This window comes from Ptychodera flava, chromosome 18, assembly GCF_041260155.1.
Source record: "Ptychodera flava strain L36383 chromosome 18, AS_Pfla_20210202, whole genome shotgun sequence".
NCBI classification, from domain to species: Eukaryota; Metazoa; Hemichordata; class Enteropneusta; family Ptychoderidae; genus Ptychodera; species Ptychodera flava.
Window position 1 is genome coordinate 21,828,749 of NC_091945.1, and position 26,626 is coordinate 21,855,374.

General features: G+C 37.9%; 1 protein-coding gene across 2 annotated transcripts; it reads left to right on the plus strand.

Moving 5' to 3' along the window:
• The first annotated feature begins 2,943 nt into the window (after positions 1-2,943).
• On the plus strand, positions 2,944-26,255 carry LOC139117153 (ubiquitin carboxyl-terminal hydrolase CYLD-like). Of its 2 annotated transcripts, XM_070680019.1 has the most exons (14): positions 2,944-3,772; positions 6,031-6,342; positions 7,138-7,264; positions 8,770-8,898; positions 10,186-10,692; positions 11,356-11,804; positions 15,108-15,264; positions 16,441-16,699; positions 18,905-19,060; positions 19,458-19,590; positions 20,042-20,150; positions 20,561-20,676; positions 20,967-21,189; positions 21,602-26,255. In XM_070680019.1, the coding sequence occupies exons 1-14, from the start codon at positions 3,284-3,286 to the stop codon at positions 21,796-21,798; spliced, it is 3,363 nt and encodes a 1,120-aa protein (XP_070536120.1). In that variant the 5' UTR covers positions 2,944-3,283; the 3' UTR covers positions 21,799-26,255. The 2 variants fall into 2 exon arrangements, with proteins under 2 accessions (XP_070536120.1, XP_070536121.1); XM_070680020.1 differs by lacking the exon at positions 8,770-8,898.
• The last annotated feature ends 371 nt before the right edge of the window (positions 26,256-26,626 follow it).

The following is a 26,626-nucleotide window of genomic DNA, read 5'->3' on the forward strand; positions in this document are numbered from 1 at the left end:
TGATCCCCCCGGATTTTGCCGGCCCAACCCCGCCCGTAATAACTGAACGCTCCCTAAGGGGCAACGTCAAAAGTTCAATGAAGGATAAAAAACTTAATTCTTTTAGTTTGGGGGTGGGGGGGTTTTGACCTAAAAAAGTTTCTATCCTACAAATCGATTTAAGGTAAAAATTTTCAGGGGAATGAATATTTTGAAAAAATAGAGCAGAAATGCACACTTTCGTGTTAAAACCAGGGGAGGGAGTTGTTTTAACACAGTGCAGAGCTGCACCTGGCCTGAACTGAGTTGTTACAACCACCAGGACAGATGAGATAGTTTTTATGCCTCTGGAAGGAGAAACCTGGACTTTATTGTTCTTGTTCTTGTTCATCATTGATAAACTTCAAGTTTGTTGTTAGTATGTTGTATTTACATTGGATGAAACACAAAGTGTGTTCCCAATCTTAAGCCCCACTAGCTGTATCTTTTAGCATTATTTTTATGATTTTACTTTCAAACTAAAATAAGTTTGTGACAATGTAGTCATTTAGGTCTGTGTACACACTGCCGGGCTATATATGCAATTTTGAACAAGATAAAGATTACACTGCGATTAAATGTTCGCCCAAACATTAAATCACAGCCCCATGCAGAAAAGCTAAAACCCTTGATACTATGCATATCTGCATTTAAATCTTCATATAAACTGCACAGAGTAGTCCAATGTAATGCATAGGGGTGAATGTTTTCAACTATGACATTGTATGTTCTGATTCCTTTTTAATATTACCAATTTTTGAAAATGCCAGGAAATCAAAATGACCGTTAATAAAATTTTAATTTACATGTCAAATGTTTCTGAAAGGAATGGTTTCCTAATGCAGTAAAAGCTCATATCTCTTCAGAGGGTAGATTTCAGAGAGGAAAGAATAGGTAGATAATTTGAGGTCAACAAATTTCAAGAGTTACAGCTAGTGGGGCCTTAACGATGCATTACTTTATTTCACCCCTAAATTGACTGATCCTTAGCTTCGCTTTACATAGAAAGAGCTGGCAACAGGTTCAATATAAGTCAATTAAGTTTCTAGGGGGGGGGGGGGGGGGTTTGGGGGGAAACTAAGGGAATTAAGTTTTTTATCCTACATTGAACTTTTGACGTCGCCCCTAACATTCATTATGTACACCCGCTGAATGTTGCACTGCTAAGACTGCAGTCAGGACAACAACAGTGCTTGTGAAACCATGGAGGTATGATGAAGAGATAACTCCATGATGAAACGAAGTGTCCCAGGTGTTCACAACCCGGCGGTGCAGTGGCACTCCCAGGAATGACTAGGTTACCCGCACTCGTTCCTCAAAATTTCAAGATACCCTTTCTTTCAGTTTTGAACAAACAAGAATCCTTGTATTGGGAAATATGGGAGAGAATCTGACCAAATAACACCTCCTAACTAACAAATTAATTATACAAATTACAAAATCACAAATTTACAAAATCTAAAAGAGAGGAAGAGACGAATACCAATTTCTTGCACGTCCCTGGGGTTATAGGCCTACACAGCAGATCACATAGCTCTATGTTCGAGAACAAACCAACTCAGCTGGCGAGTTGGGCATTTTGGGGAGAAAGTGGTTGTGTCCACCATGTTCAAACTGATCTGCATTCGAATCCACATTATGAACAAGTTCTGGAAATAGCGTACTCAAACTTTAAAAATTGTAAGTTTGGATTTATGATAGGTATTCCACTCGTATTATACAATTCCCTGGAAAAGTGCCTTATTTTTCTTTTTTTCAAGGAACGTGATAATGAACAAAGCACACCGCCTCATCCCTGATTTTAGGAACACGCGCTTGATAGGCATGGTACCCATTTCCCCCGAGAGCGCACCAGTAGAGTTCGCAAAAAGAAGGCGGAAAGACATTTTACAGCTCGTATTAGGAGAGAGAGAAAGGTCTGTTCTCAGCAAGCATTTTAGGGAAGCCAAGCGAGAAGGCAGTAAGTGGGATTCGATGCTTTCGAGTTTGCCTGTATAAGCTTAAGGTCGTGTGGCACGGAAAATGCCTACAGGAGTGATATTGTACAAGTTGGCAGACTGGGGTGTAGTGAGGAGATTGCCAAAGGCTCGCGTGTTTCCCGGCGGAGGAGTTAAAACGGAAGAGGAAATTTTCGATACTTTTTCTCTAACCTTTTTCAGAGTCTAATTTTTTTTCTCAAAATACCCAAGAATAGCACACTAGGCCTGCATTTAAACAAAACCCTATAGTTCGTGCAATTTCTCATACGGGTAGCCAGTTTGCTGTGCCTGCGCAGTTACAAAATTTAATTTAGAGTTTCTTATTATATAGTTATTACCTCGAAAATGAAAGAGTCACCGTGCTTATGGAAAAAATCAACATTTTCTCGTTCACAGTGAAAACCTAACTTACAGAGATTTCCTGACTAATGCAATGGTCGGAGTGACCGCCTTTCCCTAAAGCATGCAGTTTTCTCTACTTGTAATTTATAACACTTTATTTCCCGCTATTTTACAGTCAAGATCTCATAGTTTGAGTCCCGGCCACAGAAGCCGCAGACCAGCGATGAATTTTAGCGATATCGAGAATTCAAAAATCTGTCTCCGTAGCGCATTTTGTGAATGTCTGAAGGTCTAAGCTTATGCACCTAAAAATGTTCATTCACAATTATGGAATATATAATATTTTATTAAGCATTTCGTTAAAACATATGCCAAAGCCTTCGATAATACAACACGTTTGAACAGAAAAAAACGAAACAAACAAAAATGCGAAAGGTATTAGAAAGAAAATGTTTTGAAGCTTTACAGTACACTCTGCTCTACAGTGCAGACTATCCAACTATTAGCCTATCTATGATAAAATGCGACGTCACCTGTACCGCATCGAGGCTGGGGATTCCCCAGCAATTGCCAGTATGTGAGCATGCGTTGCAGGCATTTACAGTATAATGCGTCGGCGACATTTCAAATAATGCAACCCTGACTATAAGTTACTAACGCATCAGTTTCCCGTGAAACTGCAGTATTCATGCAATTTTCAGCTCACCTACCAGCTTGAAGGTTTCTCTACGTGATATGCTGTCTTCAGAATTTACCTAAAGCAGGTACGCGCTTACACTGGTCGGTGGACTTTATTGAGCGTAGGGATACAGACGCCCGACGACGGTACATCCGCCGCACGGTGACTTCCATCTTTGACCGACAGCTGTGCACTGTATCTACTGGTCTCTGTGCTGATAATGTAACAGGCCATCTCTGGAACCAAAGAAATATGTGCAGACAGAATGAGTAGGAGACTGAGTCCATACTTTATTCTGCTCAAGGATCAAATTGTGCCCAGGCAAGGTAAAACAGCTTTGGTGAATCGACCAGAAGCGAAGGATAGACAGGTTCTGGGGGGTACACTGCTCGAACTTGTAGAGGTCAGAGCGAGAGATGCTGGCAGGCCTCACACGAGTGTTATTACTGGACCAGGTGGAGAGAAACTCAAATTCCGTTCGCTTGATCATGACAACATACGCCTCGAATGTTCACACAACGAAGTTGCACGGATATCGACAGAAGAAAAGGACTTGCTTTTGGCATTGGTGACCCTTAGAGAAAGATATGATTTGTACGTCGATAGAAAGAAACTCGACTGGGGACTCTCGATCAAGATTGACTCTCGTGTGCTTGTGGAGATCCCGACGTTGGTTCATAAAGCGCCCGGGAAAGTAAGGTACAAGGGACCGCTGCCAGGAGCGTCAGGAACACACTTTGGCGTTGAACTGTTGGTGAGAATGAATATTGATGTTTCTAACAGTTTTACGCATTGCTGTGCCAAAGGCATAGGGTAACGGAGTCTCCAAACCCTACCAATTGTTTTGCATTTGCAAATGCATCGATTTGACGGAGGCGTTGCATAAGCATCCATCAGCTTATACTGCAGATATATTGTTCTGTATCCACACAAAGTTAAAAGTGTTTAATTTATAAAAGTAAATGAATTAATATCAATATGTGAAAGTTTTGTCATTGGAATACGCGATTGCCTCGTGTGCAAGTTTGGCGAATGTTACTGTACCGATATTGGTACAATGGTAGTGCGACGCAGTCCAGTCGACACAATATCACATGCTCAGAATCATTCATAGCAGTGTCAGGAATTAGCAATGACCGAAAATTACGTTCATCCCAAATTTCAACACAGTTCCCGGGACTAGGATTTGACTAATAATCTAAGGGGTTGAGGGAAACTTCTCTCGTCGTTGTGTGTCAGTAGAAAGGACGCCTTGGTTTAGAGAAGTGAGAACATGTTTGTTGTCTAATATAGAGTGTGACAAGGATACGCAGGGCATTGTACATACTGGATACTATTTATAGGTCAAGAATAGCACTGGGGAAAACCCAAGCCTTGCCCAGTCGCGCTACATAACCATTAATATTTAGCGTTCTTTACTTCCTGATGAAAGAGCACTCATTCACACCTTTGTGCATCAGAACTGTACCAGGCAACCAGTGCATACTTTTACTCTACATATTTTTTTGTTGAATTTTTATGAACAACTAATATTTAAAATTAAAATTAAAGATCAGGTGTAGTCCGTTCTCATGGAGACTCCAGGCTTAGACTGTAGCTTGTTCTGCATATTATACATTGATATGTAATAGGTGTGGTATATAAATCAATAATCAACCTGTCGTAAGGAAAATACCCAAAGCACAACAAATTTTTGTATACATATTCGGTACAGTACATGTGTGTAAACAGGCCCTAATATTGTAAACAGATCAAGGTGTAACACCCCCTTATATAAAACTGGATCATACGCCGGTCTATCAATGAAACAAAAGTGAAAATGATAGACATGCTATCAATAGGTATTCTCTATAATGGTGCACACATATTTGTATAACAAAAACCCCAGTATTTTCCATTCATCAACTGCAACAGAGATTTTGAATGGAAATGGAAAAATCGTATCAACATTTTGGAAGATCTCTTCAAATGGGAAATGAGAACGGTTTCGCTCTATGCACGTAATGTTTACTTTCATTTTGCTGTAAGCTTGTTTAGCCTGTGTCTAGGGTCTTCAAGCATCAATGATCAGCCGTTATATATTACATGATCACTGGCACTTCCTCAGGATCTGCAATTCGACTATTGAAAAGTTATCCTTTCTTAAGAGGTCTCCTTCCTAAAGCTTAAAGGGGGCAGCTTGTGTATCAGCTTTGGCTCAAAACACAGCGGTTAAATTGATAAAACGAGAGACAGGGGCTGTAGACCTTCTGACTAGTACCCAGGTACATAGAAATGAGTCTTGATGTACGGTTTATGTCAAAGCCGTCGCAGTGTTTGTTTATATGTATCATGCACCAACATACATACTGACATACATACTGACACACACACACGCACACACACATATACACATACAAATATTCATTTTGTCACTGAAACACTGAAGTGCCATCATTATGCATACATAAACTGTTGTAAATTAATATAAATGAATCATATACATACATACATATATATACATACATGCATACATACATACATACATACATATATGAATATGTACGTACATACATATACATACATTCATACATACATACATATATATACATATATGTATACATACATACATACATAGATACATACATACATACATACATACATAGATACATAGATACATACATACATACATACATACATACATACATACATACATACATACATATATTAATACTTACGTACATACATATATACATTCATATATTCAGCATTTCATCACAGAAACACTGAAGTGCCATCATCTATGCATACATAATTTTTGTTGTAAATTAATATAAAATAACCATCACAGAAAGCCAGAGGGTAAATTATACATTCATTTTCTTTTTATATATGTTTATGTGTTTTTATTTTACTACCTCAAAATGTTAGTTACTAAGCATGTCAAGTTTCACAATGAATGTCAAAATTTCCCAAATTTACCATTTTTGACTCCTGTTACGTAACGCTTATATTTTTTATTTGCATTCCTAGCATGACAAAGGCCAAGGAACCACCAATGGAGTATTTCGCAAACAGCAATTCTTTCGTTGTGAGCAGGACTGTGGTGTTTTTGTCAGCATTCAAAAACTTACATTTGAAGGACACACTGAAAATGTTCACAAACCTAGGGATGATAGATCTAGGACAGGTAAAAACCATGGTGACACTGAAATGCATATAGGAATGAGAGTTGTGATTTTCTGTGCTGCGGAGGATGGAAAAGAAAGACAAGAATACGGAACTGTGAGATACATCGGCACGCCAAAGAAACTTAAAGGAGAGAAATACGTAGGAATTGAGCTGGTAAGCTTTCTTTTGCCAATTTCAGCATAAATTTGATTATGCACTGAACTGGATTCTCTGATTGCAAACCTAGGTAGACTACCAGACCCATGACTTGAGGCAGGGCTGTACCCACAAAAGGTAACCGGCCCTGCCTCCAATAACGGATCTACTAGACCAAACCTAGGCTACATGCTTGGTTTCCAAAATGTACCATGTTGCTTCAAATGTTGCCTGCCAGCAGTAGATTCTCAAAAGCAACGATTTCATGGATGGCAGTAACAGTTTACAGATCTAATAACCCATTGCATTTGTGATCAACCACCTACAATGATAATCTTCTCACAATATGTCATTAATGTGTAACTTTGGACACGGTACTTTTGGAAACAAAGTATACATCCAAGATTAGTAGCTTGATTCCTGAACTTCAATGTCAAAATTTTAAAGAAATGTTTGTTAGTATTTGCCTTTGTTGAAGTGTGATACTTTGATAATTATTGAGGCGACATTGACTTTCATACACCTCACAAGTTTTACAAATCCTCAAAATAACGTGCCTCATAAAATGTCAAATATGGGACAAACATTTGAATCTTCTTAACAATGAGATTGCCGTCAAAAACCTTCAGAGGAGATGATACATGGTATGATGGTTTTGTAAGTTCTGGAGTCCATGTTTTGGCACTGTGCCATACTTATTCAATTGATGCGCTGTCCCTCTTTATTGAAAGTTTCATAATGATAAGAATTTTACAAATCTCACCAAGTCGACAGTCATATAGGAAAATGTCTTTTCCTGGTTTTCGCTTGAAGGATAACCCAGCTGGAAAAGGCAGTGGAAAATATGAAGGAGAGCAACTGTTCCAAGCCAGGAAGGATCACGCTACCTTAGTACCGATTGATGCGGTGCTCCCAGCATGTCACCTCGAAGACACAAATGGTAAGAATTTCTAATTTGATGCTCAGAGTGACACTTTGGGAAAATTTCATCTTTAATTTCAATGATCATTTGTTCACTTTGATGAACTTGTACCCAGACTGTCATAATAAGGTTATAATGAAGATTTGTTTTCAGCGTTGCTAATGGTGATGGGCGGACATTTTTGAAATCTTAAACTTAACATGTCTTGTAATTTTTTGAATTGTATATTGATCTTGCCTGAATCTTGAAGGGAACTAGTAGTTTCACAATATTGTGAGGGAACATGAGGGATATTATTATTGGTAATTTTAGACTGATAAACTCACAGATCTGTAGTGTTTGTGTTTACTATTGTCAGCTGGTCACAGAAATTTACTATTAAGGTGATGTGCCTTCCTGTTATCAGATCAATAACATTCTTACTTCAACTTTACAAGTGTTGATATAAGTACTTGTCTGATAAAAAAAAAATGAGTAATATTGTCGTAATTGTACCAATAAAACATACTCTGTCATTCAGACTTTTCTAAACATACTCATGATGCAGTTCTCAGCAATTGTGATTTTCCTTAACATCCAATCAAAAAATATGAAAGTTTTCTACGGCAATCCAGTTTGATAATTTTAATCCACTGTTCACCTTGAAATTGTTTATGTTGTCATGATTTGAACTGCAGTTCTGAGATATAGGTACAGGGGGCAAAGCAGAACTTGGCGTGTTGCCAGCCGACAAGTCGGAAATACCCAACAGAGTTGACACACAATGGGACAATGGTCACTTTGCATCATTTCCTCTGTTAAAAAAATGTGTGACATGATTTGTTTGGCAGATTAGTATGATTGATAGAGTCAACAATACCGAGACTTATCAGAAAAGTTCTTCTCAGGGAATTCCCATTCTGCCAAGTTTTGATGTGCCCAAACAAACTGTACGGAGGTGAATTTGAGCAAGTCATAGCAACTGAACAAATGGTTATACTATTGTATTTGACGTTGCAAACCTAGACAATATCAAAGTACATACCGACATTGTCCCTCCCTCGGCCAATTTCAAATGCCGACATTTATTTTATTTTTAGCCTTCAAATTTTTCTTTTTGCATGTTCTATTCATGAATGTGCTTGAACTGACTGCATGCGTTTGTTCCGTAACTCATGCATGTTATATATCAAAGGAAGCCATTCAGGGGCATTTTGCATACGCTATTGAATGGAATAGTTCAGATAGTTTGAATGCCTCCAAAATTGCAGATGTCTATGGTTTCGGTTTGGGAGGTGTGACCCTAAATACCTGTTCTATCTGAATAAAAATTTGATATGAATTTGTTCTGTAGCGTAGAAACTTGGAAGTTCATGTCTGCTTTCTCGATTTGTCAAGTACATGTCCCTTGTACAGGGCATGGCAGGTATACTTTCACCAGTAAATGAAATAATCGTGTTCCCAAATGCTAATGTTAATTACTCACTCGCATGTGTGAGTCAGCAAATAACATTGTTATCGTCAACGTTACTACCGCTTTACAGCTCCAGTGAAAACCCACTCCCAGCCAAGGGGTGTTTTGGCCAGGGCCCAGTCTGAACTCATAAGGAGAAGTGTAGACTCCGGCAGGGCGGCGGACAAACAGCAATATAATTATGCCACCCGCAGCAAAAGTGAGTAATGTGCAAGTGGCCCAGTCGGGGAAGTATTTCAGACTGGAAAAGTGGTAAAAAAAACCGGATAAGCTGTATAGAATGATGTTTAATACCCAAGCCTTGTGCAAGGTGCCAGTGTTTTCATTTTGTCAGGATGGCACTAGATCTATAAAGAAACTGGGTATCATGTTCCCAATGCCACATCAGAATTATTGCGTAATTATGTTCCTACTGATGATCCAACTCCAAGGGGTGTGATTATAAGTTTTGTGTAGCTAACACTCACATCACATTAAGGAACCTTTTTTGTGGTTTCTAATCTATATTCTGTTTGCATGCATGCATGTTTGTCGCTCTGTTAAAACTTTGATCCACAATTCAAAAATTTGATTTGCCAGAAGAAAAAAATAACTTTGTTTGCTCAGCAAAGTATATGCTACACCCATGTGCATGTAAGATGTCCAAATTATTATCATATGAATGAGATTTTGTAAGTAAATAATTTTTTTGTACTTTGCACATATCACCGAGGGACCACAGGGATTGTGGGTGTATAAAACCAGGAATTTGCCCTAAAAAAAACCATTGCACACCTCTTACCTAGGGTCAGGGTTAATCTTTGCTACAGAAAGCAATAGATAGGTATGAACCAATCTTTCCAGTGACAGGGTGAAGATTACTTGTTAATGCTATTCATATATATGAAAACCTTCAGAAGTATTGTATGGTAATCCCTTTCACATGAAACAAGCCTGGTATATTGCATATCTTAGAGAAATATTCATCAGTGAGTCGTGGATAAAAAAACATTTGTATCTGATATTGATAGTGATTCAGAAATCTCCATAATGGCAGGCACTGGTGAAAAATGTCCCGACTGTGATAGCTAATGAAAAATGTTCTGATTTTGTCACATTCATATCAGCAGATATATTCCTATCTGTCTCAAAGGCGTCATTGTCTACTCACCAATTATAGTAATTTGCAGTCAGAATTAATGGTCATGTTTAAAAATATACAGCCATTTAGAAATAAACTGTGAAACATGATATTTTAAGGGTAGAAAATGTGTAAGGAGATGGCCTGCAAATGCATTCAGTACATAACAAGCAAGGAAGACCCAAGTAAATAATATTGAAAAGTAAATTGCTTGACATGTTGCCATAGTTTAGCAAAAATTAAATGGTTTTGATATTTTTACTAAATTTGATTGCGCAGTGCTGTATTATCTGACAGGGTTGATAGTGAATTATGTCTGAGGTGACAAGTACATGATAATCTAATGAAATTTTGCCTTCTCTTCAGCGGCTAAGCCAGACAGTGCAACTGCTACATCGAGCAATCTGTCAGACGTGCTCAACGAAGCTTCTAAAGAACTTGGAATGAGCAAAGGAGATCTCCTGAAAGAACAGGAAGAACTTTTCAGAGAATATGAGAAGAAGAAAGAGCAGGAAAGTAGAGTGCCGGCGACAAAGCTCGTCGGACGGCACCTGAGCGACGGAATGCACAGAGCGATTCCTGAGGAACCTTCTAAACGAATTCCAGGTGTGGCATACCCAAGTGATGGGGCCAGAAATTCTGTGTTTTATACAGACGGTGATAACGCCGAGGACGCTCCTCAAAAAACAAACTCAACATTCTACGTTCAGACACCTGATCGAGGTAGAGACTCGGACTATGAGTATATGGCACCTCAACCAAACCCAACTTATGAAAATATAAGCAGATCGCCCACATATAAGAATCCAACCAAACCAAACCATGGAAACTTGCGTGTAAGCATAGAAGACAGCTCAAAGCCAACAAATCCTGGTATGTATTGAGAGCCTTGTTATGTTTGTCCATGTTGTCATAGCACTGTAACTTTTGCACTATGCAAATGTCATCAGTTGAATGCACAGGCATTTCACATTTTATTTGCATGATTTGAAGTGGTGTGAAATCAGCAGGCACAATTTTACCAAAATTGGTTTTGTCATTTTCATATCATAGAACAGCACAGGATGAGTGTGTCTGTAACATATGACGTGAGTTGCAAATTTACTGCACTGAGTGATAAATTACCAGGACTTTGTTGAAAGGAGCTTTTTTTGGTCATTTTGAAAAGCTTTGTGCTTGACCTATGCATATGTATCAAGTTGACGTACTCTCACCCATCATGAAAATGTCTCAACTTTGAATTAATTTGATCACTGAAACATGACGTAATCTAAACAAAATTCAACCTCTATACCTTTGCCATGCTGTTTCTGGTGTGTAGATCCATAAACCCTTCCGAAAACAATGTAGTATATAGTGAAATGTCTGGCCAACTCATTTCACACTGCACAGATAGCAAGCTTGCCCAAAATTATTTTTTTGTAACCACAATTTATTTATAATGTTTGACTTTGGTTGTATTTTCATTCTCTTACTGCTTTCCATTGTACTTTTCATAACCATCTTATTTTTCCTATTTTGTCCATCATGATGTAGGTGCAAGGACTGGAAAGCGAGGTCTATCTCGGGACTATTCAGATGATTCTCCCGACCCGCCGGCTTACTTGTTGAGATCACCAAGTCCAAAGCTGTTAACGCCTCACTACTTTTCAAAAGGGTTGTCACATGAACTTCGTAGCAATACCGCACCTGACAGAAGTTCTGACCACAGGTTGCAACGGAGCTACTCGGACTCATACTCTCCGACTGCTAGGGCAATGGACAGCCCTCCAGTCTTCCCAAGTGCAAAGGATCAGTCAGCTGATCAAGATGCGGTATTCACTGACCAGGCAGAGAAAAAGGACGAGAGAAACCGAGTCTCTTTACACAGAACTATGAGCATTGGCAGCATGGTGGAAATCATGGGTGACCCTCCAAAGTATGGGGTCATCAAATGGATGGGGATCTTACCCGATACGGAAAAAGACGCTGTGGGAGTGGAATTGGTGGGCATCCTTAAAGTTTAATTTTGCATGTCTACAAGAAAGTCTCTGTACAGATGATAATGTTGTGAACTTGTTCCCCCCATCAGGGGTGAGCAAATCTGCCCAATGTTTGATGGCCCCTCGATCAATATCAACATGTGTCCACAAGTTGGGCAATCTAGTTTGCAAGTTCTTGTAGTCTCAGTAACCCAGACCTTGTGGGGGCTCTTATCCACCACTGCAGAGTCTGGGAAAATTCCATTCAAAATTATCTGAGCAAGATGGTTCGATACAGACAACAGTGATGCATCCTGGGAGCAACTGATCCATAATGTAATTGTGTTTTGAGACATAGGCATTGAAAGTATAGCTTCAACATGTTGCAGATTATGTTGAAGTGGCATTCAAAATCCCACCTTATTATTGAGTGTGAACCATGATTTGTATCATTTGCATTGTATTTGTCCATAAACTGATCCGAGACATGGAAGTCACAGTTCATGGTCATTACTAATGGCCCTGTCACACCTTGACGATTTAGCCAGCGTATGCCAATGTATGAAAAATTTGGCGAATACGCTCGGCATATGTTGAATACGTTATGGGTAAGTTTTGTATGAGTCAAGAGCACGCTGAAGAATGCTGGTATACGTTGTAGTATGGCAAAGTCGTCAAAAACTTTAGTGCATGCACTGAACTTTTCCAGCTATGTCAGCGTATGGCTCATACGTCCCACACACACGTGCCATAAGTTGTAGGTAGGTTATGCGCTCGTTGACACACGTTCACACACGTTACATGTAAGTTACTCATAAGTCAAAATGCATCAAGATAATTGTATAGCGTACCAAAAACGTATTTTCAACCTATGAGTATGTTATGAATACGCTATGTATACGCCCAAAATTGAAAAAATCCACCGTTAGTTCAGCAAGCCGGCGTTTTAGAGAATTTTGATACGTCTGCATACGCTTGCTATATCGTCAAGGTGTGACAGGGCCCTAAGGAGGGACTTCAAAAGCCGCTTCTACATAACCTTGAAGCTATATTGTCTGTGACTTTGTCTCAAAACATAGTAATTACATGATAGATCAGTTGTTCCCAAGATGAGAGCTAAGTGCAGTCTGGGTAACTTAAGACTAAGTTCTTGTTGAATGCATTGGGCCAATCAAGAATGTTAGCGTAGCTGAAACTCACTTGTTGATGTGCTCACCCTGGCTTATAAGTCCCCGTGGACGAAGTCCAGGGGACTTATGGTTTGGTTCCATTCGTCCATGCATATGTCCGTCCGTCTGTCTGTCGGTCCATCCACAGAGATATCTCAGAAATGCCTAAGCCAATTCCTTTCAGACTTGTTACAAGTATAATACACAGTGTCATGCATATGCATGTCTATTGTTTTAGGTATGGCATGCATAATTAGTGCTAATTTGCATAATTATTGATTTTTGAAAAAGAGCTCTGTCTGGAGACTCTGCCAAATTTGATGAAACTTTGTGTACAGTCACGCTGTTGTGTTGATCACACTGATCTCTAATAGCACACAGTGTCATATGTCAGTATCGTGTCAATTAATTGCTAATTTGCATATTTAATGAATTGTCATAATTGCGGTAATATGTCAAGAAACATGGACTCCAATTTGATGAATGTACCAATGCTGTAACTGTGTGCAAAGACATTTTGTAATTAGGGTGATATGTCCAGAAATACTGCAGCAAATTTGATGAAACTTGGTACAGATCTTTAGCACAAAGTCCTGTAATAGTGTACAAAGATATTTAGCAGTGTCATATTTAGTAATTGCTAATTTGCATATTTGATGAACTTTCCTAATTAGTGTGCTTTGTCCTGAAATACTTCCATAAATTTCATGAAACATGATACAGATGTTGATCTCTCAGTATAGTAATTCTGTTTGAAGACATTAAGCAGTATCATGTAAATTAATTGCTAATTTACATATTTGATGAACTTTCATAATTAATGTGATATGTCGAGAAATGCTGCAGCAACTTTGATGAAACGTGGTACAGATTTTAGTCCTATAGTGTTGTAATATTATGCAAAGACATGTAGCAATATCAGGTCAATTAATTGCCGATTTGCACATTTAATGAATATTTGTAATTAGGCTGATATGTCAAGAAATGTTTCATCAAATTTCCTGAAACTTGGTATAAATGTTGAGCTCACATTGCATTAACAGTGAATAAAGATGACCATCAGTGTAATGTTAATTATTTGCTAATTTGCATATTTAATGAACTCTCTTAATTAGTTTGATATGTCCACAAATACCACACAAAATTTGATGAAACTTGGTACAGATGATGATTCATATAGTGTTGTAATAAATTGCAATGACACTTAGTGGTATCATTTAAAGTAATTGCTAGTTTGCATACATAATGAATTTTTGGTGTTGGGGTGAATGTCTAGAAGCACTGCATCAAATTTATGAAACTTGGTACAGATGATAATCTGTCACTCTTATAATGGATTGCAAAAATGTTTAGCAACATTCTGTCAATTAATAATACCAATTAACTTATTTAATGATTGTTTGTAATTAGGATGGCAGCCCAGATTGGCTTTGTGTTTTCACCACCATTGTATGAACCAACCATATTTGTTTTCTGTAGTAAAGTCGGGCCTTTAAACAGAGTAGAACGTTTTTAATTAGAGATCTATATCATGAATGACTGCACTAAATCTGATGAAACTTGCTGCAGATGTCTATCATACCAAGATTTAACAGTCAAGAAAGGCATTCAGCAGTATCAATAGCTAATTATAATAAGTATCTTCTGTACTGAACACAGGGACTTTTTTGCTCATATCTGGCCTTCTAATTTTTTTATGTCAAGAGCCGTTACTTAGACATGCCTGGACCAGTTTATTGCAGACAGGTTGGATTTTGACCTCTGAAGAGCCAGTGCATCATATACCCAATTCTGTTAAACTTGGTAAAATGCTATTCATGCTAATGTTTACTTGTTTACAATCCAATCCAATATGGGCATCAGTCACAAACAGGTACCATGCCATCATGCTAATGTTTACTTGTTTACAATCCAATCCAATATTGGCATCAGTTACAGACAGGGCTTTGGCATCCTCATTTCTTTCTTCATGCGCATCATATTGACTTCAGTTCAGTTACTTGCACTGACAAATTTCCAAGTACAAGCGGGAACTATGTCATTGTCAATGACTTGTTCATATGTGAAGTGGGTTACCTGGAAATGATGATTCACATCGCAGAGAATCACAAAGCTCAGCTTAAACACTAAAAGAATTTGTTGTACTTCTGTTGTCCAGGAAGAAGAGATTACTGGCTGTACAGACGGTACATTTAAAGGAATTCGACTTTTCGACTGTCCGCCCCGCAGGGGTATCTTCGTTCTCTCCAAGAACGTCAGACCTGATTCTCGATTTGCCACTAATCACAGCGCAAGGCACAGAACCCTAAGTGAAGGTGAGACCCAGACTTCTCAAAAAGTAGTTTTTGATTTTTGTCTGTTGTTTCTTTTACTAGTTGATGTAACAGACAAAATGTTTAGTTGTCAAATTAAGATTGTCCAAAGATGTTATCACAGAATAAAAAGTGAAGACATTTAAGTATAAAAATTGAAGTAAAGTATGCAAGCACTTCTGTTACAGCGGAGTGTCTAATCAGTAAAGTCACCTCAAATGCTAGGCTAAAGAGACCTAATCTGTGTGTGTTATGCTGTGATGACCAAGTTTTGTTATTTTAAGTAATTTTTTCTTTAGATTTTTTTCACTTTGTGCAATTGCTTTCTTTAGTTTCATTTTCACTTTTGAAAGATGTGTGTTCATTGCAGTACATGCCTACCAAGGATTTACTCTCATATCAACACCCTTTGAGTGAAAAAATGCTCGTTTCTTTTCTTTATTATAGCCATGCTTTTTTGCACAGTAAATTTTTTGTCCATGTGTGTTCAGTCACACCGAAAAACATGCAAGCAAAATGTAGATGATTATGATCTTGACATTCTTCAGTTGGTGTCACTTCTGTACTCGACATTTTGAACACAGTTTGGGTTAAGACAATTACATTGCACCTGTGCAACAATGATAATAATGCAGATAATTTCATATCATTGAAATTTTATGAACAGCTCTAAATTCAGATAAAGCAGTCATGGTTTGCCCCATGAATATTCAAAGCATGGTTCTCATTTATGCTATTACTAATGGGCATAATAAAATTACATTGTTATTCTATCGTAAACTGTATGGCCTTTTATTAAGCAAGCCTTGTGGTGTCCTTTTACAGCAAAGAAAATTTATTAAGCACCTCATCTACAACATAGTTTAAATACTCATGCTGATAGCTGTGTTGCATCATTTTCATGTTCAGCAAGTCACATCAGGTTTTGGATATAAAGTATCTTTGTATTAACCCTTTTACCACCATGGTTTGACCCCAAACCACTGTTATCAATGGTGATTGTAGACCTGTTCACTGGGAATTGGGGGTGAACAGGTTAACAATTGCTTGCAAACTGTTAATTATTCCATGTGCACTGCACTGTGATGTCACAATTTCATATCCAATAATGTCTACATTGGTGCCATAAGACCAACTGGAATAACCCTCCTTTTGTCATTTTGTCATTCCTTGTAAAAGCGTTTGGACAGTATGACTCTCCGATGGTTGAGGAATATATTGCTCCTCCAGACGAGTTGACTCCAGAGCTCATTGGCTTTGGAAAGGGAATCCAGGGCCACCACAATTCCTGCTACTTGGACACAACCCTCTACAGCATGTTTGCATTCAGTCTGGCCTTTGATGAGCTCATACTCAGAGACATGGGTGGCAGCGACCTCCAACAGTTTGAAGAAGTCCAAAACATCCTTAAGAGCGGCATTGTTAATCCCTTGAGAAAGTAAGTGAATTATGATTGCTAGAGCATGGTGGTGTTATGTATTGTCAGGGGGTCCTCTAAGCCAAATTGAATGTGCCACTACTGACTCAAGTTTGTTAGTCCCCACGGACACCGTCCGGGGGGACTTATAGGTTTGGTCATGTCCGTGCGTGCGTCCGTGCGTGCGTGCGTGTGTGCGTCCGTCCGTCCGTTCACACAGATATCTCAGAGATGCAAGAAGCGATTTCATTCAAACTTGGTACAAGGATTACTCCATATGTCATACAGATGCACGTCGATTTGTTTTGGGATACGATCCAATATGGCCGCCAGGCGGCCATTTTATTACGATTTTTTCATGTACAGAGCCATAACTCAGACATGTTTCAACCAATTTTATTCAAAGTTGGTACAAGGACATTGACCAATGTCATAGATATGCACGTCAATTTTCTTTGTGATACGATCCAATATGGCCGCCAGGCGGCCATTTTATTACGATTTTTTCATGTACAGAGCCATAACTCAGACATGTTTCAACTGATTTTATTCAAAGTTGGTACAAAGACATTAACCAATGTCATAGATATGCACGTCAATTTTTTTTGTGATACGATCCAATATGGCCGCCAGGCGGCCATTTTATTATGATTTTTTCATGTACAGAGCCACAACTCAGACATGTTTCAACCTATTTTATTTAACATTGCTACAAGGACATTGACCAATTTCATAGATATGCACGTCGATTTGTTTTGTGATACAATCCAATATGGCCACTAGGCGGCCATTTTATTACAATTTTTTCATATACAGAGGCATAACTCAGGCATATCTCAACCGATTTTATTCAAAGTTGGTACAAGGACATTGACCAATGTCATAGATATGCACGTCAATTTGTTTTGTGATACGATCCAATGTGGCTGCTGTGTGGTCATTTTGTTACGATTTTTCATATACAGAGGCATAACTCAGGCATATCTCAACTGATTTTATTCAAAGTTGGTACAAGGACATTGACCTATGTCATACATATGTACGTTGATTTTTTATGTGATACGATCCAATATGGTTGCTAGGCAGCCATTTTATTACGATGTTTCATGTACAGAGCCATAACTCAGACATATTTCCACCAGTATCATTCAAAGTTGACATTGACCTATTTCATACATACGCTCGTCAATTTGTTTCACGTCATGTAGCAGTAACATGTCAATTATTGAAGTTTCGTAAGTAGGCTGATATGTCAAGAAATATGTACTGCATCAAATTCATGAAACTTTATACAGATGTTAACCGATGTTAAGCTCACATTGCTTTAACATTGAAAAAGACATTTATCAGTGTCATTTTAATTAATTTGTAATTGCATAAGTAATGAACTTTCCTAATTAGGGTGATATAGCACAAATTAATACAACGTCAAATGTGATGAAACTTGATACAGATGTTGATCTCATAGTGTTGTAAATACTGCATCAAACTTTATGAAATATGGTACCAGTGATAATCTGTTAAGTGTTAGAATTGTATGCAAAAATGTTTTGCAACATCCTGTTGATTAATTCCTAGTTGACTCATTTTATGAACTTTAGGATGATGACCTACATGGTTTTATGTTTTCATCACCATGGAACTCATTCTTGGCCATTGAGCGCCATCTGTATCAAAGTATTTTTATCACAGACCTAATTAATGAAGAGGACTCTATCCTCTCTGAGGACATGTAATCAAAGTACCCATTATTAACAAGTGGGGACTGTGTCATCAACAATGACTTGTTTCATTTGGACTCTGGAAAATTTCACATAAGTCTTGATGTACGGTAGGGTTGACTCAAGAAAACCCCCAGTTTCTAGCTTGCCCTGAAGAGTGCAGAAATCATAAACACTATGGGGCACTCTTGCCAATGTTGACATGCTACAGTTCAAGGGTCCTCTTTTATCATTGCTGTATGGTTGAAAAACTGTAAAAGCAGTGTAGTTACCAGGTAATGAAACTAGTAAAAGCAAGCTGTAAAATTCCCTAATATGTCTACATTAATTACTGTGAAGTTTGCAAATATTTCCACATCTCAAGGCTTGTTGATTTAGAAAGTTGTTGCTTTATGTGTCATCAAAGACGAAGTTACAAAAATTTTTTCCTTGTGGTTGATTCTATCCGTTTAATTTATTCCTGGCATCAGTTAACACATGGAATGTGTATTTTATTTCAAAACAGACATGGATTTGTCAGGGCGGATCGTGTTCTTAAATTCCGCGAACTGCTTGACAAGTTTGGCTCTGTATCTGGCCTGACCACAGAAGAAAAAGACCCCGAGGAGTTCCTCAACACGGTGCACCAAATTTTCAAATCTGAACCATATGTAAAAGTGAGGTAAGAACAAATTTTTACTGCATATTGAGATGTTGTGTAACTGGTATGTGTGGAGTGCATGTCCGTGTACAACATTTTGAAGTGAATTGTGTACAACATTTTGAACAATAACACTGCATTTTACACATAGATTCTGTGTTCACGAGCTAAATAGTTGATGTTCCAACATGCTCTGGGAAGTAGAAGAAGAACATGCTATTGATATACAGAACAAAAATAGTGAAAGAAAAGTTACCGCTGCTGGCCCTTTAACACATATCTTATTGCTTATCGAATTTCCCGCTAGTCTCAAAGTTGCTTTCACTTTCATTTCCTGTCATTGCGTATAAAATATTGCGGACTCATTTGTATCAACAGTTTGTTTTCTAAGGCAGATCACCATGTTTTTTTTTTGCAGGGATAGTCGGGGTGAGGAGCATTCATTTTTTTTCTATCAGATGTTCATGGAAAGAGATGAAAGCAAATCATTGCCAACGGTGCAACAGCTCTTTGAGCAATCATTTTTAGTCTCAGATATTAAGCTTGTTGAGGTTAGTACTTTTGTGTTCATTGAACTTGTAGTGATGGATGGATTGCGTTCTGTGTGTGTGTGTCTTTTTGGTGTTTTTTGGATGTACGTTGGATGAATTGCAACTTTTTGAAATGCAAAGTATCCTATGAAGAATTCTTCAATTGCTGTATACGTGAGATTGATATCAAAAAGTTTTACTCAAGTGCTCATGAGGCAATCCGAGAGAGAATGCTTTGATCTTGAGATTTCAAAATGTGTCGTGCACATTATGAGATTTAGCTTACGGCGGTTATAAATTCAGTGATCTATTCGAATTCTATCTTGGCATCTAGTATTCCTTGGAGATACGACTCAATATTTTGCAGTCAATTTGTTGAGTAAGTGATTAATTTGACTGAAAAGTACAGTTTTTAGTGAAAATATTGTGAATTTTAAGAGGACTGTTTTCATGTGTGTTTATATCACTTTAGGTGCCTGGTTGTCTATTGGTTCAAATGCCCAGATATGGTAAGAACTACAAGATGTATGACAGAGTCATACCAAGTCTGACATTGGACATAACTGACGTCTTGGATGGATGTGAGTGAACATTTAAATAATGTCATTGTATTTTGAATAATGCATTTTATGTCCAGATTTGTCTTGTAAAGGAAATTCAGAGTATCAGCAAATGGACGATACTTTGATCACACAAGAAAAAGATAAAGAAAATATCATCATCACGTCTATTTCTTGTTCCCATTCTCATTCTCAATACATTTCCCTCCAACTGTTGTATGGCAGGTGGTAGTTATGAAGTAAAATGTGTATTATGGGTATGTAGTTGCTAGAAATGGCTGCGAAGAAGAATGATTTATGTATTTTTTTCATTGAAATTACAGTAACGATAATAAAACCTTCAGCAACATTGTTTTTTTTTATTAACAGACCATAGAATTCAACTCCATTTTCAATACCTGAATTTTGTGTTCCCATTATTGTAATTTCAGTTCCCCGGCAGTGCACCATTTGTCAGGGCTTGGCAGAGCATGAGTGTCGAGACTGCAACACTGCGAAAAGTTTTAATGATCAGATAACGGCGTATTGTTCAGAATGTGCAAAGAGGGTAAGTGGTATTCTTATATGTGGACAAATCAAATCATCTGTTGATTTTACTTTGAAATGATTCAAGTTCAAAATTTTTGATATAATTCCCCCACAGTTGTTCTGTATGTCTTCTGATGGACATTAGGATTTCCAATACAAGAATGTAAACACTTTGAGCATGATTTTCTTCATAACCAAATGTGGTTAACACCAAGCCAGCTAGGGATTTCTCGTGTATGTCATTATGTTGTAGTGATTTCTCCTGTATATCTTGGTGTTCTACATGTATCTGTTCATTTACACCAACAGACACACAGTCATCAGAAACGAAAAAATCACAAGTACACTGAGCTGTCACTGCCCGAAGATGTGAAAACCTTCTACCGGGAAAATCCTGGTGAGATTGAAAGACAGTGCATGGAGCTATTTGCTGTGGTCTGCATTGAAACGAGTCACTACGTGGCTTTTGTAAAAAGCGGCAGCGGTGAAGACAAGCAGTGGTGCTTCTTTGATAGCATGGCAGACAGGAAAGGTACACTGATCCGAAAATTCTTGCAATAAATGTTGTTACCTGCAAAAGTCCTGTTTGTTACATTTCAAATCATAGTTATTTCAGAAAACATTTGCTTTTGTGTTAAAGATCTGTTACAAAAACCAAAACGATGTCGATCATGGCCAAAAATGCAAAATGTAATACTAAATCCTGTTATCATAACTGTCCAAAGCTACTCAACTTTTACTATTACTATTATTGCAAACTGCATTTTCCGTAGGAATTGCCTGAAGGTCATGTTACGTTACATTTATGACAATCAGAACACATTTTTGATAGTATTGCTCTGCATAGATCTCAGGATCAATCGACTGAGCTTGAAAAGTGCCAGATGGACCTACATTTATAGGATACAAATGTTAACAAATATGAATTACTGTAAAATATTCAGGTGAAGAAGATGGCCACAATATCCCAGCTGTAACACACCTACCAGATTTTGTAACGTGGTTGCAAGATGACAAGATCAAAAAGACTGAGATCAAAGACATGCCTGAACACTTGCGAAGGCTTGTGTGTGATGCATACCTCCTCTTCTATCAAAGTCCAGACACACTCATGTATGGCACAAGTAGCAAGCCACACTAGTGAGCCATCTGTTTACACTCAGCTCACCCCTGTGATCAAGTGGAATAATCCATCAAATTTGCGATTTAAGGAACTAAGGGAATGGAGAAGATCAAGACTTTGTGGAGTGCCAACTCGTAACAAGCTGTGCAAGAGCTCTTTTACAAGATAACAGTCTAACATAAAGCTGTCCAGATGGTGCAGTGACGTGGGCAGGACAATATCCCAGTCTGCAATCAACATGTCATTGTCAACTTGTTGCAATTTTTGTCTCATCCAATGCCAATCATGGAGGTAGGGTTTAATCAAGAAAGAAGAACCAGGCCCCATAAATTACAAGGGTTCATGATTCTTCTATGTGCAATCAGTGATACATCAAGACCTTTGAGGAGACAGGATTAACACACTACTACCAAGTATTGCTTGCAAAAATCCAAAATACATTGAATTTCAAAATAGCTTGGAATTACAGTGTGCTTTGGTGATAAGAAAAACGTTTCTTGAGATAGAAAATGACGCCACCTGCATTCATTACAAATGTTCTGCTTCGAGAAATTTTGCAACAATTTAACCAAATACGACATTCACTTTGCCACAGTCAACATCGTCAGTGTTGCCACCCTTCCATTGAAAAACTCACCTGTACACTGACTGCTTGAATATTCTTTTTGTGTCTTTATCAGGGATGAAACTGCACAGAACGCTAACGATAGGTCTTTTCTCGGTGCATGTGTATGGGTCAGTACAACGATTGGTATTTCGTACGCTGAATATGTTCTGTAAGTGGGAACAGTGGACGTCATATTGGGTCAAATTGTTGCTAAATCTATCAAAGGAGATCATTTGCGATGGATGCAGTTGGCATTATTTTCTATCGCCAGAAACGTTTTTCTAATCACCCAAGCACGTTGTAATTCCAAGCTATTTTGAAATTCACCAGAATTTTCACAATTGTAGTGTCAAGGTACTGATAAAAACAACAGCTAAATTGCCCATTTTGATCAACCTTTACTATGAAGGAGTGTAAAGAAAACAGAGCAAAAGTACAGAAGAATAATATTATGAAGATACTTGTGTACTTCTGAGTTGCTTGCTCTTTTGGACCCCTTATGTTAATATTGATAAGGAGAGAAAATGTTGCAGCTGTTGATAACAGTAGCTTGGCTCTCCAGTTGAGGAACAGTAATGTAACATACGACAGTAACATTCAATCGCTTGTTTGAGCGCACATATCCACTACTGGCCATGAGCACCGTTAAGGACAACAGTGCAGTCCATAGCAGATTGATCTCTTTGTCTACATGTGTGTTTATAATACACATCGTATAGGTACTGCTAGCAGTGAAAACGAACTATCAACAGTCTGCTCTGTGTATCACTAGCCGGCGCCTCCTGCCTGGACAGCCTGTAAACATGCCATCTCTGTGACGTTGTAAGCCTAGTTTTTCTTTGTTTCCGAAGGAAGTCGTTCAGTAATGTGTAATGTGCCGATCACGAAATGATGAGTTTGTACTGTTCGCAAAATGTTGATTCAAACCCAGCTTCCAGACAAGACATTAAAGTACTCGATGGTGTAACATCTGACATATATGGGAAATTATGCCATTGGAGTTTTATGTCGTTTATTAACAAGCAGGGTTAGAGCTGAGATCTGTTAAACAGAAGCAGAGATGTTTTAAGTCCTGAGATTCGATTCAAATAAACTACTTCTCACAGGAAACAAAAGATAAACGATCATAAATAAACAGAGACTGTGTTTGGAATTATTTCAGTGAATTGTCACTTCTGTGAAGTGTTCTCAAAAGACCAGAAGGTAGCCATTTGAAATGTCCTGGCATGAGTATCCCGTAAATGGCTTCCACAGAGCAGAGAAAATGATCGAGAAGTTTTCACAGGTACAGTGGACACCACAGGTATCAGTACTTTAGACATGCAGTATGTGCAGGACATTAAATACTGAACCTACCATGTACTATAATTTCACTGACGTCAGTGTTTGGTGTCCGTATACATCAGTATAAATGGATCCCTTTATGAATCTAATTTCTTGTAAATACTGAAATTTCACATATAGATCTTTTTTTAGTGTACTTTTGCAGATTCTGGACCACTCTTGACTTTTATTGTGAGTTACAAGACAGAGTGTAGTAGGTATAATGGTCATTAGAGAAACTCACCGTCATGGCAGTTCATGTGAGCAACATTAGCATAGCTTGTGGAACAAGTGGGCCTCTGGTTGTGTTTACCGAAGAAATCCTGTAAGACATCTACCACAAAATTGACCAGTTCAGTCTGAAACCAGGAGGTGCCAAGTATATTATTAAACATTTATAATCGTAAAGTCTGACTTGCCAAAACCCTCCCCTCTCCCTTCCGACTTAAGATGTGCTCATCACTTCAGTTCCAGTGCATGGATTTAATGAAAATGTGGCAGTTTTCCTGTTTGATTTCTGTAATTTTTTGAGAAACAAGTTTTTTGTCTTTGATTTCAATATAAATGGCATTAGTTCAGAAAACTTAACAGAGATATGATTTACCCATTTTAGATGAGTATCAAGACAATTTAACAGAGCCATACAGTTTTATGGTATCTGTAATTTCTCTCTCTCTCTCTCTCTCTCTCTCTCTCTCTCTCTCTCTCTCTCTCTCGAGACACAGTATTCATAGATTTTGTACTTGCTAGTCATGTTTAGCACACAATAAGTTTAAATTGGTGGAGATCCTTGAAGGTTTTGTTTTGCCAAACAGAGAGGCCAGTCCTAAAGTTAATTATTTTTATCTTGGGAATGAGATATTAAATATATTGGTTTCCTTGTCACCTAGTAATTGATAACTCTGGACAGAGTGTTTTATTTCCTTTAGTTTCCACGAATCTTCACAGACCTCTCTAAAAGATCAAATAATAAATTTGTCGTTTTGAAATAATGTGAAAGAGACATGCAAGTATCTGTCAAGGTGATGTTGCTAAACTTTACAGACTAGATTTAAAAAAATATTTTGGGTAAATTTCAATTTCAAGTGTATCGTACTTCTGGTCAACATATATATTAACAGATATTATTTTCCAGAAGTGAAAATTTTGGTTTGAAGCAGCTATCTTGTTAACTCTCTGCAACTCATGCACATGTTTAAGGTAGCAAGCACCTTTGGGAAAGATATTCAGACTCAACCATTAGCAATACATTTTCAGTCTATTGCTTGTTAGAGCCCATTTGTGGTAAATTAAGTTGTGAAAATCAAAAATTTTACTTTTTCCCCCAAAAGGGTTAATACAGGAATGGTGGCCATTTTGAATTTTAAGTGTCAGGAAATATAGCGTCATATTTGTTTCTCTGGTACTGAATTTTGCACAGTGAACCCAATTTGTATTTTGATTTGGAAAGGGAATGGTTCAAACTTTACCCCGAGGAAAGTTTTTTGGCAAAGGTTCAAGTTTTTCAATTTCAAGGTGCAAATTACCTTAATTGGATTGCCAACTCTTTGCTGTCAATAGTCAAGACTGAAAGCTCACTGGCATAATAGTGTACATGTTAGGTGAGACCCAATCATATCAACCCCCCACCCTCCCCGAGTTATAGACTGCTCACTTGTTCACAATGCTGCCAATAGTACACAGGAGTACATGACCAACATTAGCGTATCAATAGCTGAACGATATTTGCATATCAATTGTGATCTAGATTACTTCTAGCAGAAATGCAGAGTTAATAACTTGTGGTGTTATGTGCCACTATTATTGTATTTAAAAGAAATTAAAAAGGTATGTGAAATGCAAGTTTTCTGGACAGTGTGTATGTGACTCGTCCTTTGAGCAGATCTTGTGGACCTCCTTGGAAGCTTCCATTCTAGGTGTAGGGTTGGAGGACTCATCTTGTGAATATCAAATATGAGGGACTTCGAACATCATTACCCATCATCACCTTTACTTCATCAACAGTGTACTTTAGAATAGCCAGGAACTATTTTAGAGTAGCCAAGAACTATTTTTAAATAGACAAAAACTATTTCCAAACATGTCCAAGTTTGCGTCACTGTAGTCCAGCGTGTGTATGCAAGGGGGCTTATACAGATGTGACAACTTGAACATTCTGTGTATTGTTAAAATTTTTTGATTCATCTTATAGTTATTTGCGGAGTGGAATTCTAGACAGTGTAGACTTTTGAATGACATAAACCTGACTACGAACACGCACCTGTACCAAGTTTTAGACTTGCACTGTCCAGGTAACCAGATTGTGTTCGCTTTTCTTAGTGTACAGAAGAGAATATTTCATGAACCAGATTCTCTTTTCTAATTGAACCTACATATTTACATCGGACGTCATTCGAGAACTTAGGTTTAATTTGTATGTAGACTAAATTATTACAGCTTTGAATGTGTTTGGAACGAGTTACAATAGATTTTTCTAGTGCTGTATTCACATGCATTCATATTCGAGGTGTAATGCAATAAATGTAATGTACGGTAATTACAGTAATTGGAGGAATTTGTCATTTAATTTGCAGTTACATCAAAATGACTAAAATTGTAATTGCTGGTCACAGCTATGGTAGACATGCCAATTTATTATTATCACAGTGGAAATTGTAATGCTGTACCTGATGAATGTTTGATTCTGATGTGATAAGGGGTTCTTGAGATACCGCGCCAACAGACAGACATCGCTGGGACATTAGCTCAGGTGTATAAACACCTGAGCCAACCAGATGTGAACTCAATGTGCCCACGTGGTTTACAACAGATTCATTTCATTGTAGTATGCTTCACAGAACAATTTCAAAGATATACCACCAATTACGAGGTTCATTAAATAAGCAATTGAACCCTTAATTAACTTCACACTGCTAA

Bases quoted from the DNA above. Each gene is read 5' to 3' on its own strand.
- LOC139117153 (XM_070680019.1), top strand. From the start codon at position 3,284: ATGAGTAGGAGACTGAGTCCATACTTTATTCTGCTCAAGGATCAAATT. The intron at 10,693-11,355 runs GTATGTATTGAG...ATCATGATGTAG, and splicing joins CTCAAAGCCAACAAATCCTG to GTGCAAGGACTGGAAAGCGA. The intron at 21,190-21,601 runs GTACACTGATCC...TAAAATATTCAG, and splicing joins TAGCATGGCAGACAGGAAAG to GTGAAGAAGATGGCCACAAT.